The following is a 17101-nucleotide window of genomic DNA, read 5'->3' as shown; positions in this document are numbered from 1 at the left end:
ATATTGCTGGAATATTCGTAAAACGGAGTAAAACTAAACTCACTCACTCATGATTGTATCTGTCCCAATTACAGATGATCCTCAGGCAGAGGGACACGAAGCCTCGGAAGATCAGATTGTGGCCGAAAACCTGGCTGCAGCAGCCTCCTCATCCCTCTATCCTGTCATGATCCACCAGAACACCGCGGGGCTGCCCATGCCAGGCTATGGATCCCCCGTCTTTCCACAGAACTTCAGTGAACCCACCCACACAATGTCCGCAAGCTCCTCCCCCATCGCTTCCACCAGTGGCCAGCTCAGTCCCGGGGCCGTCTTTGGAGGGCGCCGGACACAACCAGGAAACTCCGGCCGAGGTAGGATCATCTTTACCTCTCAAACTTATACTGATGGTTGTATTGAATGCATAGGAGAGAGGAAACTGCCTCATCTGTAGGTGGTTGTACGATTGTTTTACTGCCGTCTATGGGTGGATGTAAAGGCATCTTACCACCACTACTAATCTCTTTAGGTGGTTGTACACTTGTTTTACTAGCACCTGGAGGTGGTTGTATCACTGTGTTACTACCACCTCTACATGGTTGTATTATAGTCTTACTGACACCTGGAGGTGGTTGTATCACTGTTACTACCACCTCTACATGGTTGTATTATAGTCTTACTGGCACCTGGAGGTGGTTGTATCACTGTGTTACTACCACCTCTACATGGTTGTATTATAGTCTTACTACCACCTCTACATGGTTGTATCACTGTGTTACTACCACCTCTACATGGTTGTATTATAGTCTTACTGGCACCTGGAGGTGGTTGTATCACTCTGTTACTACCACCTCTACATGGTTGTATCACTGTGTTACTACCACCTCTACATGGTTGTATTATAGTCTTACTGGCACCTGGAGGTGGTTGTATCACTGTGTTACTACCACCTCTACATGGTTGTATTATAGTCTTACTGGCACCTGGAGGTGGTTGTATCACTGTGTTACTACCACCTCTACATGGTTGTATTATAGTCTTACTGACACCTGGAGGTGGTTGTATCACTGTGTTACTACCACCTCTACATGGTTGTATTATAGTCTTACTGGCACCTGGAGGTGGTTGTATCACTGTGTTACTACCACCTCTACATGGTTGTATTATAGTCTTACTGACACCTGGAGGTGGTTGTATCACTGTTTTACTACCACCTCTACATGGTTGTATTATAGTCTTACTGACACCTGGAGGTGGTTGTATCACTGTGTTACTGCCACCTCTACATGGTTGTATTATAGTCTTACTGACACCTGGAGGTGGTTGTATCACTGTGTTACTACCACCTCTACATGGTTGTATTATAGTCTTACTGACACCTGGAGGTGGTTGTATCACTGTTTTACTACCACCTCTACATGGTTGTATTATAGTCTTACTGACACCTGGAGGTGGTTGTATCACTGTTACTACCACCTCTACATGGTTGTATTATAGTCTTACTGGCACCTGGAGGTGGTTGTATCACTGTGTTACTACCACCTCTACATGGTTGTATTATAGTCTTACTGGCACCTGGAGGTGGTTGTATCACTGTGTTACTACCACCTCTACATGGTTGTATTATAGTCTTACTGGCACCTGGAGGTGGTTGTATCACTGTGTTACTACCACCTCTACATGGTCTTATTTGTATTATAGTCTTACTGGCACCTGGAGGTGGTTGTATCACTGTGTTACCTGGAGGTGGTTGTATCACCACCTCTACATGGTTGTATTTATAGTCTTACTGGCACCTGGAGGTGGTTGTATCACTGTTACTACCACCTCTACATGGTTGTATTATAGTCTTACTGACACCTGGAGGTGGTTGTATCACTGTTACTACCACCTCTACATGGTTGTATTATAGTCTTACTGACACCTGGAGGTGGTTGTATCACTGTGTTACTACCACCTCTACATGGTTGTATTATAGTCTTACTGTGCACCTGGAGGTGGTTGTATCACTGTGTTACTACCACCTCTACATGGTTGTATTATAGTACATGGTTGTATTATAGTCTTACTGGCACCTGGAGGTGGTTGTATCACTGTGTTACTACCACCTCTACATGGTTGTATTATAGTCTTACTGACACCTGGAGGTGGTTGTATCACTGTGTTACTACCACCTCTACATGGTTGTATTATAGTATTATAGTATCTTACTACCACCTGGAGGTGGTTGTATCACCTGGAGGTGGTTGTTACTACTACCACTCTACATGGTTGTATTATAGTCTTACTGACACCTGGAGGTGGTTGTATCACTGTGTTACTACCACCTCTACATGGTTGTATTATAGTCTTACTGACACCTGGAGGTGGTTACTATCTACATGGTTGTATTTAGTCTACCACCTGGAGGTGGTTCTACACTGTGGTACCATTATAGTGTATTTACTGACACCTGGAGGTGGTTGTATCACTGTGTTACTACCACCTCTACATGGTTGTATTATAGTCTTACTGACACCTGGAGGTGGTTGTATCACTGTGTTACTACCACCTCTACATGGTTGTATTATAGTCTTACTGGCACCTGGAGGTGGTTGTATCACTGTGTTACTACCACCTCTACATGGTTGTATTATAGTCTTACTGACACCTGGAGGTGTTGTATCACTGTTACTACCACCTCTTGGTTGTATTATATCACTGGAGGTGGTTGTGTTACTACCAGTCTTACTCTACATGGTTGTATTATAGTCTTACTGACACCTGGAGGTGGTTGTATCACTGTGTTACTACCACCTCTACATGGTTGTATTATAGTCTTACTGACACCTGGAGGTGGTTGTATCACTGTTACTACCACCTCTACATGGTTGTATTATAGTCTTACTGGCACCTGGAGGTGGTTGTATCACTGTTACTACCACCTCTACATGGTTGTATTATAGTCTTACTGACACCTGGAGGTGGTTGTATCACTGTGTTACTACCACCTCTACATGGTGGTTGTATATATAGTCTTACTGGACACCTGGAGGTGGTTGTATCACTGTGTTACTACCACCTCTACATGGTTGTATTATAGTCTTACTGGCACCTGGAGGTGGTTGTATCACTGTGTTACTACCACCTCTACATGGTTGTATTATAGTCTTACTGGCACCTGGAGGTGGTTGTATCACTGTGTTACTACCACCTCTACATGGTTGTATTATAGTCTTACTGGCACCTGGAGGTGGTTGTATCACTGTGTTACTACCACCTCTACATGGTTGTATTATAGTCTTACTGGCACCTGGAGGTGGTTGTATCACTGTGTTACTACCACCTCTACATGGTTGTATTATAGTCTTACTGGCACCTGGAGGTGGTTGTATCACCTGTGTTACTACCACCTCTACATGGTTGTATTATAGTCTTACTGACACCTGGAGGTGGTTGTATCACTGTGTTACTACCACCTCTACATGGTTGTATTATAGTCTTACTGACACCTGGAGGTGGTTGTATCACTGTGTTACTACCACCTCTACATGGTTGTATTATAGTCTTACTGGTGTTTACTACCACACATGGAGGTGGTTGTATCACTGTGTTACTACCACCTCTACATGGTTGTATTATAGTCTTACTGGCACCTGGAGGTGGTTGTATCACTGTGTTACTACCACCTCTACATGGTTGTATTATAGTCACTGTGTTACTGTATTACCTACTGACACCTGGAGGTGGTTGTATCACTGTGTTACTACCACCTCTACATGGTTGTATTATAGTCTTACTGACACCTGGAGGTGGTTGTATCACTGTGTTACTACCACCTCTACATGGTTGTATTATAGTCTTACTGGCACCTGGAGGTGGTTGTATCACTGTGTTACTACCACCTCTACATGGTTTGCTATTATTGACACCTATTATAGTTACTACCACCTCTACATGGTTGTATTATCTTACTGGCACCTGGAGGTGGTTGTATCACTGTGTTACTACCACCTCTACATGGTTGTATTATAGTCTTACTGGTTGTATCACTGTGTTACACCTGGAGGTGTATTTGTATCACTGGAGGTGGTGTTACTACCACCTCTACATGGTTGTATTATAGTCTTACTGGCACCTGGAGGTGGTTGTATCACTGTGTTACTACCACCTCTACATGGTTGTATTATAGTCTTACTGGACACCTGGAGGTGGTTGTATCACTGTTACTACCACCTCCTACATGGTTGTATTATAGTCTTACTGACACCTGGAGGTGGTTGTATCACTGTTACTACCACCTCTACATGTATATTATACTGTGTTACTACCACCTCTACATGGTTGTATTATAGTCTTACTGACACCTGGAGGTGGTTGTATTGTATCACTGTGTTACTACCACCTGGAGGTGGTTCTACATGGTTACCACCTCTACATTATAGTCTTACTGGCACCTGGAGGTGGTTGTATCACTGTGTTACTACCACCTCTACATGGTGTGTATTATAGTCTTACTGGTTGTATCACTGTGTTACACCTGGAGGTGGTTGTATCACTGTGTTGGTTGTACCACTGTGTTACTACCACCTCTACTGGTTGCACTGGTTGTATTATAGTCTTACTGACACCTGGAGGTGGTTGTATCACCTCTACATGTTACTACCACCTCTACATGGTTGTATTATAGTCTTACTGACACCTGGAGGTGGTTGTATCACTGTGTTACTACCACCTCTACATGGTTGTATTATAGTCTTACTGACACCTGGAGGTGGTTGTATCACTGTGTTACTACCACCTCTACATGGTTGTATTATAGTCTTACTGACACCTGGAGGTGGTTGTATCACTGTTTACTACCACCTCTACATGGTTGTATTATAGTCTTACTGGCACCTGGAGGTGGTTGTATCACTGTGTTACTACCACCTCTACATGGTTGTATTATAGTCTTACTGACACCTGGAGGTGGTTGTATCACTGTGTTACTACCAGCATCTGAAGGTGGTTGTACGATTGTCCTTCTGTCACCTGTATTTGGTTGGTGTACAATTGTACTGCCATCTTAAGTTTGTGTTTGTACGATTGCCCTGCTCCCATCTTAAGTTTGTGGTTGTACGAGTGCCCTGCTGCCATCCATTGGTTGCTGTTCAAATGTGCTATTGCAACCTATTGCATGTATATGGGGTTGTAAGATTGTGGTATTGCAACCTGAAGGCAACCCAGAGGTGGTTTTATCATTATATTACTGAAACCCGGAGGTTGTTTTATGATTATATTACTGCAACCCAGAGGTGGTTTTATGATTATATTACTGAAACCCGGAGGTGGTTTTATGATTATATTACTGAAACCCAGAGGTGGTTTTATGGTTATATTACTGCAACCCAGAGGTGGTTTTATGATTATATTACTGCAACCCAGAGGTGGTTTTATGATTATATTACTGCAACCCAGAGGTGGTTTTATGATTATATTACTGAAACCCGGAGGTGGTTTTATGATTATATTACTGAAACCCAGAGGTGGTTTTATGGTTATATTACTGAAACCCAGAGGTGGTTTTATGGTTATATTACTGAAACCCAGAGGTGGTTTTATGATTATATTACTGAAACCCAGAGGTGGTTTTATGATTATATTACTGAAACCCAGAGGTGGTTTTATGATTATATTACTGCAACCCGGAGGTGGTTTTATTATTATATTACTGAAACCCAGAGGTGGTTTTATGATTATATTACTGCAACCCGGAGGTGGTTTTATTATTATATTACTGAAACCCGGAGGTGGTTTTATGATTATATTACTGCAACCCAGAGGTGGTTTTATGATTATATTACTGAAAACAAGAGGTTTTACACTTGTGCTCACTGCAGTCAGTACTCAAGGTCTAATATGTGATGCTAGCAACTAACATCAATGTATGAATACACAGTGCCTTCGATGTATCTTGTTTGCCTTAAAGCGTCCTCAGTGTGACCTCTTGAGCTGTCAGTGACTCTCGGAGTCATCTCACTGCTGTTTCACATCCGTAAGAAAGTGGAAACCATACAATTGTGTCCCAGAGAAATTGTACTGACAACACAGGCACGATATACATGAATGCTGCAAAATCTTATTGACTTCCAATTCAGTGAGATCATGACTGATCAATGGGACATTTACTTGATGATAACATACATAATAGGCTGAGTATGAATTTATGTGTTAGTTCTGTATTGATTTTCAAAAAGTGATATTAAATATGTTTTGTAAGAAACCAAGCCAGACAACAAGGGATAGCACTGCTACCTGTCACAAACAATACAGTAACGACTGTTGCCTAAGGTATCATGACAAAGCTATACTTACCAGTCGGGCAAGTTTGGCACAGAATGTTTTATTGCAACAGTCTTGATTGTCATGTCACATGAAGTAGAGATGTTCATGCGAAAATGGGGTTTTGGGGTTGCCTGGTTAAAGCGTTCACTCGTCACGCCGAAGACCCAGGTTCAATTCCCCACGTGTACAGTGTGTGAAGCCCATTTCTGGTTTCCATCGCTGTGATATTGCTGGAATATTGCTAAAAGCGGCATTAAACTACTAATTCACTCACTCATGCAAAAATGATTTATATTGGGTGCCTAGTATAGATGGTATTGTCACTGGTATAGTGGTTTGTATCGATACATGAGCAAGTATATCGTGACACCCTGCTTACCAACTTCATGTGTGTTGAGCCAGACACAGCCTCTGGCTTCTTACTATGAGACAAGTATGGAAGTACCACCCTCTCATATGCCGTTGTATCACGTAACTTGATTGTCGAAATGAGCTGTGAACTAATTAGAAGCTTGCCCTGATGGTGAACCAAATATGTCTGGTGGTATGCATCTGCTGTGAGTCTCACAACACATGGTATGTGTCCTCAGGATCTTGTTGAGGCGTTATTGTGTTTGATTTGTGTCCACGATCTAGGTACAGTTTCTGTTGTTTTAACGGGATGTTTTACACAGCAGAAGCAAGGATCACCGCAGGGTCTTGTCACTCTCTTCTCCCTCATCAGAAAGTCAGTTTCAGAGAATGTTTGCCTCAGCGAACTTTCAGTATTCCTGCAGTAAGCATGAACATTAAAATCACGCCAAAATCAAAATTTCAAACCAAACTCCTTTCTTCTGCTATGTGACTTATTATCCAAATTTTTTTTCCTTTTTCTTGGTGTGTTATTTGCTAGTCTGCAGGAATACATTCTCTGAAGTTGCCTTTCTATTGCAGGAAGAACCTTGGAAAATTACGTGGAATTTGTGCGCCCAAGTAATTATCCAGTTGGCCGTGGTCCGTACTCTGCTTATAGGGAAAAACTGAAACAAGAAAATCCAGTAAAATGGATGAATTTCATGTGGAGGGAAAGAGAACGTGTAAAAAAAGAACGGGCCGTTTTGAAAGAAAGAGATGATGAACAGGCGTTGATGAAGAAGGAAAGAATACGTATACAGAATCGGTTGCGGAAGCGGAAAGAGAGGCAACGAAAACGCGAACGTGAACTGATGGCAATTGTGAAAACTGAAACAGACAGTGCCCCATCGGATGCACAATTGCGAAATGCAGAAGAATGGAGGAAATCTGATGTGTTTCTTCATTCGTCCTTTAAGCACCATGCTGGATGTGATGTGAACTTGTAGAGTACTCTGAATAGAAACACGTGTATGTTTGCAAGTGTCTGAATTTACACGTAGTACTCTAAACTGGATCGCCACGATTTGACAGTTGATCAAGGGCCTGTTCCTTAAGTCAATCTCTGATCGTAATTTTCAAACTGCATAGTTTACAAAAGGCAGACTGTTGAGGTCACTTTGGAACAGGACCTTGGTGAAATTGTTAATGACTGGACCAGTTTGAGTAAGTGTAGCCGTTACTGTGTGACTGCCATCATAGTATTGTGCCTCTCGGTACGTGTGCCCTTTTAGCCACATGCATTTATAGAGCAGCATGCATTCTGGGTAGTAAAGTAGGTCCCTGCAATCAATGCCGGTCGTAAACGGCAACTGACTTGACTAGGTGATTAGGCTTGGTGATTTGGTTCTACGCATGCCATTGCATCTCAGTGTGTAGATTGATGCTCATGATGTCACCCACTGGGTCGTCTCCTCATGACTTTATTATGTCCAGGAGGCTGAAATGTTGTTGGAATATTGTTAAATATTTCGGCTTTAAGTACAACAATCAAATATATACTGTTTGTTCCAAGGGAAATAGTGTACAAACAAGAAGTGTTAAATTTTGGAGGCATTTTATAAATAAGGAATGCCTTAGTATTGACACCTAGGTATCCCACTTTCAGGGAATTTTAGTTTGAGACCAAGATTTGGAAGGTATAGAGATATTTATAAGAAAGTAATCAAATAATGTTTTTTATACATTTATATATTTTCTTTTGTTTTCTTTACAAAATCAAAACATTTTGCATTTATCCAAGCATCTTTTATCAGTTCAGCAAAAGGATTCTGTATTGAAGACACAATATTGACATGATGTATTAGAAATCCATTTACGTACACATTGTGAGAACTATTTATGATTTGTTTGCACAAATTGCAGTGCTATTTATGACACATAGATATCTATTTATAAGGACATGTGACTAACACTGTTGATTTATTGTTGTTGTGTGGATATAGCAGTTTTATATTCATGTCTGTACAGTATTATTGAATGTTGACAACGGTACCACCTAGTGATATCTTGCAATAATCAACTAACCTGTGGTAATATAGTGCCTTAAGTGTTCAGCCAGGGAACAGGGGGGTTGTGTTCACCGCAGTATATGTTATATGTAATCGTCCTTTGGGGATTCTGTGTTAGAATAGGGCTCTAGAAACAAGGTCACAACATGAGACAAAGTGGATTGGGCACTAAGGCTTGAGCAGATTGTGGATTGGGTGGTCAGATTTAAGGCTACTGTGTGTATTGGGTGGTTAGAACTGAGTTGATTGCATGGCATTTCATGGCACCTCAAGGTCTATTCTCATTGTTTCTTCATGCTATAACTATTATGGAGGAAAAACAGTACATTAATTCGCTGTACATGAGGGATGCAGTGAGATTGTGCTAAATTTGATTGTTTGTGCTCATTTGTGACCATTGGTTGGTCAGCAGTCAAAGCAGTCAATTGACAATCTTTTGCATGTCCAAACAGTTTTCCCAAGCCTTTCTGCTTTGGTAAAGAAATCCTTCATGAAAGGTCTGATTGCTTTAAACATGGTTTCCAGTGATACGGTGATAATGTGATCTGACATTTGATTCCCAGAAATAAAGCTACCATATTTGAAACTATGTATTTTATAAAAAAAAATGATTACAAATACAGAAGGATCCTAGAAGAATTTCTTATTTCATGCTCGAGCTGAGAAATTCTTGACTTGACCAGTCATTCTAGACTTATTGGGGTTCCTTTTTCTAATTTATTCTCTAAGGTCTGGGAGAAAGATCCCGCTATTTTCTAAAGAACCTCAATTGTAGAGTTGGTTATGAGAGAGAAGGACCTTAAGAAACAATAAATAAGTTTTTCATTTGGAATGATGACTTTTAAGTTTGCAAGTTGGTCAGAGATGTATTCATTCCCACACCCTAGCTTTAACAGGGAAACATCGGTTCCAAATTGAGTGGATCGATGCTCATGCTGTTGATCACTGGATTGTCTGGTCCAGACTCGATTATTTACAGACCGCCACCATATGGCTGGAATATTGCCGAGTGCGGCGTAAAACTAAACTCACTCACTTCAACAGGGAAAGCTTCTAGGACTGTGGCTTTGTGCCTCCATTAGGCTCTGTAACAGAGTCCCAGAAATATAGTTCTTATTTCAAATGTATGCAATAGAAACTACAATCTAATTACAAACCAAGCAATGTTTAATTTTAGAGACTGGCACTAGACTTGACAAATCATTGTAGACATGGATTCATTATTCGATTTAGATTCTGTGGCCTAGGCGACTATCTTCCATGTGTATTCTTATATGATCTTCAGAGATTGAGCTATGTATGCTTGGTAGTGACTCTGTTTCCTACTCTCTAGCCCAAGAAGCAATCAGCTTCCATGCTGATAATCAACTTAAACTTTGTCAGTCATCGGTATGCAATGGAGAAAGCAATAACATCCTGATAGTCCTTATACCTCATTGGTAATTTCTGTACTTTTTTTATTCCCTTTTATCATTTTCTCAGTTTTTGTCATGTTATTGAGGCAACATCTGTCACTCATCTTTGTGATATCTTTGTGTAAACAATGGAAAATCCGTTTTAACTTTGTTAAAGGGAGCTCATATTAGCTTGATCAGGGGAGAATTTCAAAAGTTTGTTTTTTTGTAAATGTAATCATGTTGAAGTAAAGGTTGACAAATTGTCCGTCCAAGAAAATCACCTTTTCAGGGATAAAAAAAATAATGGCTTTCATTGTCTGGTTCTTTTGTGGAAATGAAAAGAATGTCTGTGGTTGGTAAACATCGGTGAGTTTGTGCCCCGTCCAAAATGTGTTCAAGTTGATGTTGCTCCATTACTTGGATTAGCAATGACTTGTTTTGTGTTATTTTATTTCTACCAAATATCTACATTTTCACAAAGAATGTCCACAAATATGTTTTAGCATGTTTACGGGGCAAGTGTGATATGTCTCAAAGCTTATGGAATTACTGTTTTATTTCTTCATCATACTCTTGAATTGCTCCCGTAAGACTGTTTGTTAGCTGGACTGAGTATACTGGGATGTTCATATGTCTTGGAGGTTATTGTGGTGTTCAAGGTGTGTTTTCTAACAGTGATGAAGCAGGACGAGACTGATGTGAATGTACTTGAATTGTTTCCTTGTTACGGAGGCTGTATGCCACACTTAGAACCAGTACTGCCTTTTTACAAGCTTCGGTTTTTGCTGTGCCAAATATTTTCTGTTTTAGTATGTGCTTTTCATTTTATTTACTTAACGTCCCCAGTCCAATAAAACAGCAGTTGTTGTCATTTGTGTTAACTGGGCTGAAGTTAGACACTTGTTTTACCATTGACGTGACTGAATGCCGCAGATGCTGTGAGCGCTGCCCATGTTGTGTAGATTTGTGTATTTAATGGTGCAAGTGTTCCTCTGTTGTTAACTAACAATCATGTAAAGGAATCAGGAGAAATAGCTGAGTTTTTCTGCGACAATTACCAACGATATATGATTTGTATAGATACTCAATTGCGTGCCAAGGAAAGGGTCTCAAGGACAGAGTCCCAGTTGCTCCAACTTACCTCCCTTTGTTCTTTGAATATATAAGATGAATTTTCTAACGGTTAGGTACCCACATCTCAAAGAGATCTTCAAATACAACCACCGATTTGATTTGTGTTTTCTTGAAAGAGTGACTATGAACTTATGCTGGATTGAATTCTAAAATTATCTTTTCTTTGTTTTGTTTTTTCAGTTTATTTTTATTATTATATTTTATTTCGTAGTTCTTGTTACAGAAACAGACTAAGCACCTTTTTCAGATGTATAAATACACATATGCTGTTAACTATCTTAGATTAATAGACATATATTAGTAGCTGTCTATATGCAAGTTTGTTTGAGATTGCTGAAAGATGAGTTCTAAATTAAGGGTGTTCCTGTTATCGTTCAGGTTTTCACTTACACTATTTTGAATCCGGGGACCTTTCAGGAATTTGGGGTACGAACAGATCTTCATTGATGTTCATAAGGGGCAATCAAATGGATGGATGCTCAGGCTAAGTAATTTGGTAGAGAGCGTGTCCTTGACAAAATGTAAGGTTGCTCATTATATTGATCACTGGATTGTCTGGGTTAGACATTTAATTACTGGATGCTGTCATTTTGCTGGAATAATGCAGAGTGTGGCGCTAAACATCAAAATCATCAAATGAAATCCCAATATGCTTCCACATTTGAGCTTTGACAAGGCCCCTTTTGCATACATGCCCAATTTAGAAGTGTGGATGTAATATCCTGTTTGAATTGTGTCCCCAAGTTTAACATATCTTGCAGACTACAGCTGAGGAATGCTGTTGGTTTAGAAGGTTAGTGTTGCTGTATGTTGATACGAACATGTTGTTACGTTGATTTTGTGTGTACTTAGAAAGATATTCAAGTAGCATAATAAAAGTGGAAAGTGGTAAACTTCATGATGTGTTGGTTTTTATCTGGTGTCATACTTCAGTATTCATCACGGGGCTACCCTAGTGGTTAAGGCGTTCGCTCGTCACGCCAAAGACCCGGGTTCGATTGTGAAGCCCATTTCTGGTGTCCCCGCCATGATATTGCTGGAATATTGTTAAAAGTGGCGTCAAACTAAACTCACTCACTCAGTATTCATCACTGCTTTTTGCAACATTTTGACAAATGGAGTATCCATGGTAACAAATTAGAAAAGTACATCGCACACACACACTCTTTCTTGCAACATTGCATTCAACCACAGAGGATGAAAAATGTTAAGTATGCTGTACAAATAACATGCATGCCTGTGTTCATGCATATGTATGTAGATAACATGTTTCTATGTAGATACTCAGCTTGTCAAGTTTGCTGGTACCCCAGCAGACCTAAGAGTAAAGATTTCTTGAAAATATTTGGAACTCAACAGAGATTACCAGGATCTGCTGATCACAGGTTTGAATCCCGGATTTGACAGATGTGGTCGTGCTCTTGGGTTTCACCAAAGTGGTAAAGGTCTGAGACCTGCATCACTTTGGGCTACCTACCATGCCAAGCTTTAACTGAGATTCTGCAACTCAAACACTAAAACTGTTCAACTGCTACCTGTTACCGCTGTACAATGACTTGTTCTGACTGCCACACTGTTTTTAAGCGTACTGGACTCGAGGGAGTCCTGCTGTATGTCATGGTGTGTGTGTGGACCGTGTAGGCAGTGTTCTCTTGTTGGTGACGGGATTGATGTTTGTGTAGCTGTCGGCTGATTGGACACAAGGTGAGAGCAACATTCCCATCTTTGCTTTCTTACAACATATCACCACCCCGTAACCATGGTAACCCAGTGCTCCAGCTTGATTTTCTGACCTCCCTAATCCTTCTCTGTATGTTCTTTTCTATGTAATAGTCAAGAAATTGCTTCCTTCATACTGACTACATTACTGTTCACACTTCAAGGTCACTGGCTCAGCTATTTTCACAGAAACTGTTACAAATCTCAGCTCAGGTTACTTTTTCGCGTCTGCTTTCCATGGCTAGTTCCTCCTAAGAACATGTTTACTCTTCATTTTAATGGATAAATATTTATTGAAATATGATAACAAAGCAAAGGAGGACATGTGTGCTCTTTCCTGAGTTTCAATCTGACTTTTGAATCTTTGAATTTTTTTTGTTCAGGAACTCAAACTGGAGCACTGTGAGAAGAAATTCATTAAAAATAAGTGCCATCTTGTTTTCTCTCTTCATAGTTTGAGTTCCTTGACTGTCTTTTTCTAAAACTGTTTGACCTTGTGATTTTCTTTGTTTGCAGATGCCCTGGAAATGGCTCAACAGCAAGGTGGCATGAGCCATGAAAGCAATCCCAATCTGCTTAGGTGCAACTTGTGTTCTTACACCACATCTTTTGTAGGAGCTCTTAAACGTCATTTACGAACGTGGCATATAAAGAAAGCCTCCCCCATTCCGTCTAAACCTGGTTATCCATGGCCCAGCACATGTGGGATGGACAATGTTAATCGGTTCCAGCCCATGGTCCTCCCAGTGACACATCTCCAGAGTCCCAGGGAACAAGACGTGATGATCATGTCCGAAAATATGCCAGGAAATCCAGGGATGTTAGAAGCAATAAGCATTTTTGAATCCAAAGAGAATGAAAGAGATAGTTCTTCCAGTAGAGGGCAGCACCCGGACTCAGTTATCCGAGACTTTAAGTGTTTGTTGCCGGACACAGAAGAGAGGGATCTTTGCAGTGAGGCGGACTGCTCAGAAGATCCTCAGAACACCATCATGGTCATGTCTACTGAGGATTCAGAAAACCCGCCAAAAGTATTACTCCTGTGTCGATTCTGCAACAAATCATTCAGGTCACAACTGGGTCTGAAACTTCATATTGATTCGAAGCATCTAGGGAAGTTTCAGTACAAGTGTAAAATTTGTGGGAAAGGCTTTACAAATCTGTGGAACTATCGCAACCATCTTTCCACGCACAGTATGACACCTTCAGAGAGGTGTGAAAACTGTGGGGCTGTGTTTCAGTTTAAAATCGGTCTTCAAGAACACCAACAAAGATGTCTGCCAAGGACGTCTGCTCCAGCAGAACTGGTTGAGGTGAAGGAAGAGACTGCAGCGAGAATGTACAGTTGTCATATGTGTGGACGTCTGTTTAAATGGAGATCTTCTCTCAAGTATCACCGCGACAAGGGATGCATTGTTAAGCGGTTTAGTCAAGGGCTGCAGTGAATCACTGATGGTTTTGTTTGTATCACATGAACATGTCACATGCTGTTGCTTTTCACATTGCTATTTGAATGGAGATATTTAGGATGTCTGAAATGAGGAATCACAAAGTCACCTTACATTGTCCATCATGGTTCTTGGATGCCAACTCAACCAAAAATCGTACAGTAGGATTTTTATAGAACAATTTGTGTCTGTGGATCAGAGGGTGTAAACTTGTTTGGACAGGTGTCATGGATCAGGGTTTCGCTCGCTATTTACTTTAACTTTAGTCTGAAACACTGTCAGGTAATATTTGTAACCTTTATATTTTTAATTTTTACCAAGATTATTATTTGTGGTCAGTAGGCGTACTGAAAATATAAGAAATGCCACTATTGTTTAAGGTGCAAAATGTTAGGAATTATACACTAATAAGTATACATACTTACTTTATTGATTCCTTGTTCTTTAGAGTTTTCAGTGACCAAATGTGAATACAATCACTTTAAGCAATTATTGAAAAGGTAAATGTTACCATGGCTACTTTAAAGGAGGAACAGAAGGGGACAAAGTTGAAACAATGCATATTTTATGGTTGTTGCTTTTGACTCATGTCAATGGAGTCATAAAAAATACAAAAAGTGTTTCCATGATAAAACAAATAATGGAATTTTGACCATCCAAGTAGACTGTCGATTTGATGACATTCCCTACTGTTACATGCACACATTTAATACAGAATCAGGTCACAGGGGTGGTTCATGGTGGGCTAACTTTTGTAAATAAACACATGTCTATGCTGTATCTTGTCATGCATCCAGTGGAATGTGATTCCAGATCAGTACAGCATGGAGCTTGTTGTCTTCACATGTGAAAATATTCAGTGAGTGTATGACAGTATTATGTATAGTTGTATGTATATCTGAGGATATTGATCAAGATGTACAGAACTGTTTGAAGACATGAAACTATTGCCTTTTATTTATGTTTGTGAATGCCCACAGTATTTATTTTAATAATATTTTGGTTAGAACGAGTCCCTAGCAACTGTTGCTGGTTGCTATTGGCAACTGATGGATTGGGTGCTGAGTCTATGTCTGGATTGATAGGACATCCCTGTACCCGAATGGCAGGGATTGTACTCACAAATGTCTGGTTCTGATGCTATTATTTGCAAGCTGATGTTATTTTCATAGGATATTGCCAAGTGCAGCATTAGAAACAAAAAACAGTTTTACTTAAGTCTGGAGTTGATCTGGTCACACGATACCAAAGATGGAATGAAAGGCAGCTCATGGGTAATATGTATGAAGCCTATTTCTGCTTTCCTCAACCGTGATATTTCTGGAATATTACCAACAGCAGCATAAGATCATACTCAACCATACTCTCTCTGTTGTGTAAGTGTGAATGCCCTCGCCTCATTTACTATTAGAAAATACACACACATTTTATTAAACTAAGTGCTTTCCTCAAAGTGATGTTTATTTTAATTGTTTACAGTCCCTGCCATGTATTGGAGAGTTTGTTGCAAGATTGTTTACTTGTCATATTTACCAGATGAGATTGGAGGATAAGTCCTTGACAGTGGTAATTCCCTAGTCGCAATGCGCCACGTGCATGAAGAGAGTTTAGCAATAAAAACTTGTGTTGTTTTGTGAGCCGAGATGTTTACCATGATGTGATAATTTGAGTTTACAATTCATTCTCATACTTGTCCTCCCAACAAATTACAACTTTTGTCCCTTTTTTGTATCCACGGAGAGCAAATTGTTTCTGAACTGGTGACATATAGCATTCTGTAGTGAAACTACACTGATCAATGAAAGCCATGTTTTCAAATCGCAGTATTGCAATATCCATTATTTCATGATACAAGGTCTCTGATTGGTCGTTCTTTGTTAAGCATGCTCAAAAGTCATTTTATAAAAAATATATTTGTCGATGCAGACAGGATGTAACTGAATGTACACCGTTTGAAAACACCTCATTGTCTTTCTGAAAAACATTTAGTTGGTGTCACATGAATTTCATGAATTATATGTTGTCAACAAAAAACGTCAAGGCGTAAAACTGTTATGGTACTGTTCACATTACACTTTTTCTCACAAAATTTTTGCTTTTCTTCACTACTGATGACTCCAAAGTTTCAATCAGAGTTTGCATCTCTGAGTTTATTTTCACTCGTCGTGCTGAAGACCCAGGTTCGTTCCCCACATGGGCACAGTGTGAAGCCCATTTCTGGTTTCCCCTGCCGTGATGTTGCTGGAATATTGCTAAAAGCGGCGTAAAACCCAACTCACTCACTGAGTTAATTCCCTTGAAGGAAGTCAGGATGTGCAAGATCATAAAGTTAAGCCTTCCTGTCAGAAGATATATTTCCTTTCAGTCAGAACATTGTGAATCATCAACATTTTGCCTAAAGTGGAAGATGTACTTTTCTGGTCAAATTATGATTGTTTTTGACAAACTTATGGCAAAAATATCGTGTGTTTATGTTTACAATCACATATTTATGCAAAGCATTGTGCAAAACAGATCAAATGGAAAAAGTTCTGATTCGGTTATGAAGACCCCATAAAAGGGGTTTTGGCAAGTGCATAGTTGATGTTGTATGGAGTATTGACAGTGGGTTTGACCAATAGACCAACAGCTGTTTTGTGGTAAATTGGCTATGTAGAGTTCTGTGTACACAGCTTTATCCTTTCTGCCACTGGACATTTACAATGTGATTTGTTTG

General features: G+C 40.0%; 1 protein-coding gene across 11 annotated transcripts in view; it reads left to right on the top strand.

Annotated features, from left to right (window-relative positions):
* The window catches only part of LOC124287837 (zinc finger and BTB domain-containing protein 20-like), a 77859-nt gene that overhangs the window by 3261 nt on the left and 57497 nt on the right, over positions 1–17101 (top strand). For 8 of the 11 annotated variants that reach the window (XR_006901325.1, XR_006901326.1, XM_046724306.1 and 5 more), the window contains exon 3: positions 75–353. Coding sequence is in view for 8 of the 11 variants with exons in the window: in XM_046724306.1 (XP_046580262.1) it covers positions 75–353 (279 nt within the window). In the remaining 3 variants the exon portion in view is untranslated. Of the gene's footprint in view, positions 1–74; positions 354–7218; positions 12117–13453 lie in introns of those variants that run through there. The other 3 variants (XR_006901324.1, XM_046724300.1, XM_046724305.1) reach the window with 3 other exon arrangements.

Source organism: Haliotis rubra, unplaced genomic scaffold (genome assembly GCF_003918875.1).
Source record: "Haliotis rubra isolate DU_JTF1 unplaced genomic scaffold, ASM391887v1 Scf407, whole genome shotgun sequence".
Lineage (NCBI taxonomy): Eukaryota > Metazoa > Mollusca > Gastropoda > Lepetellida > Haliotidae > Haliotis > Haliotis rubra.
This window is presented reverse-complemented; position numbering and strand designations above follow the sequence as displayed.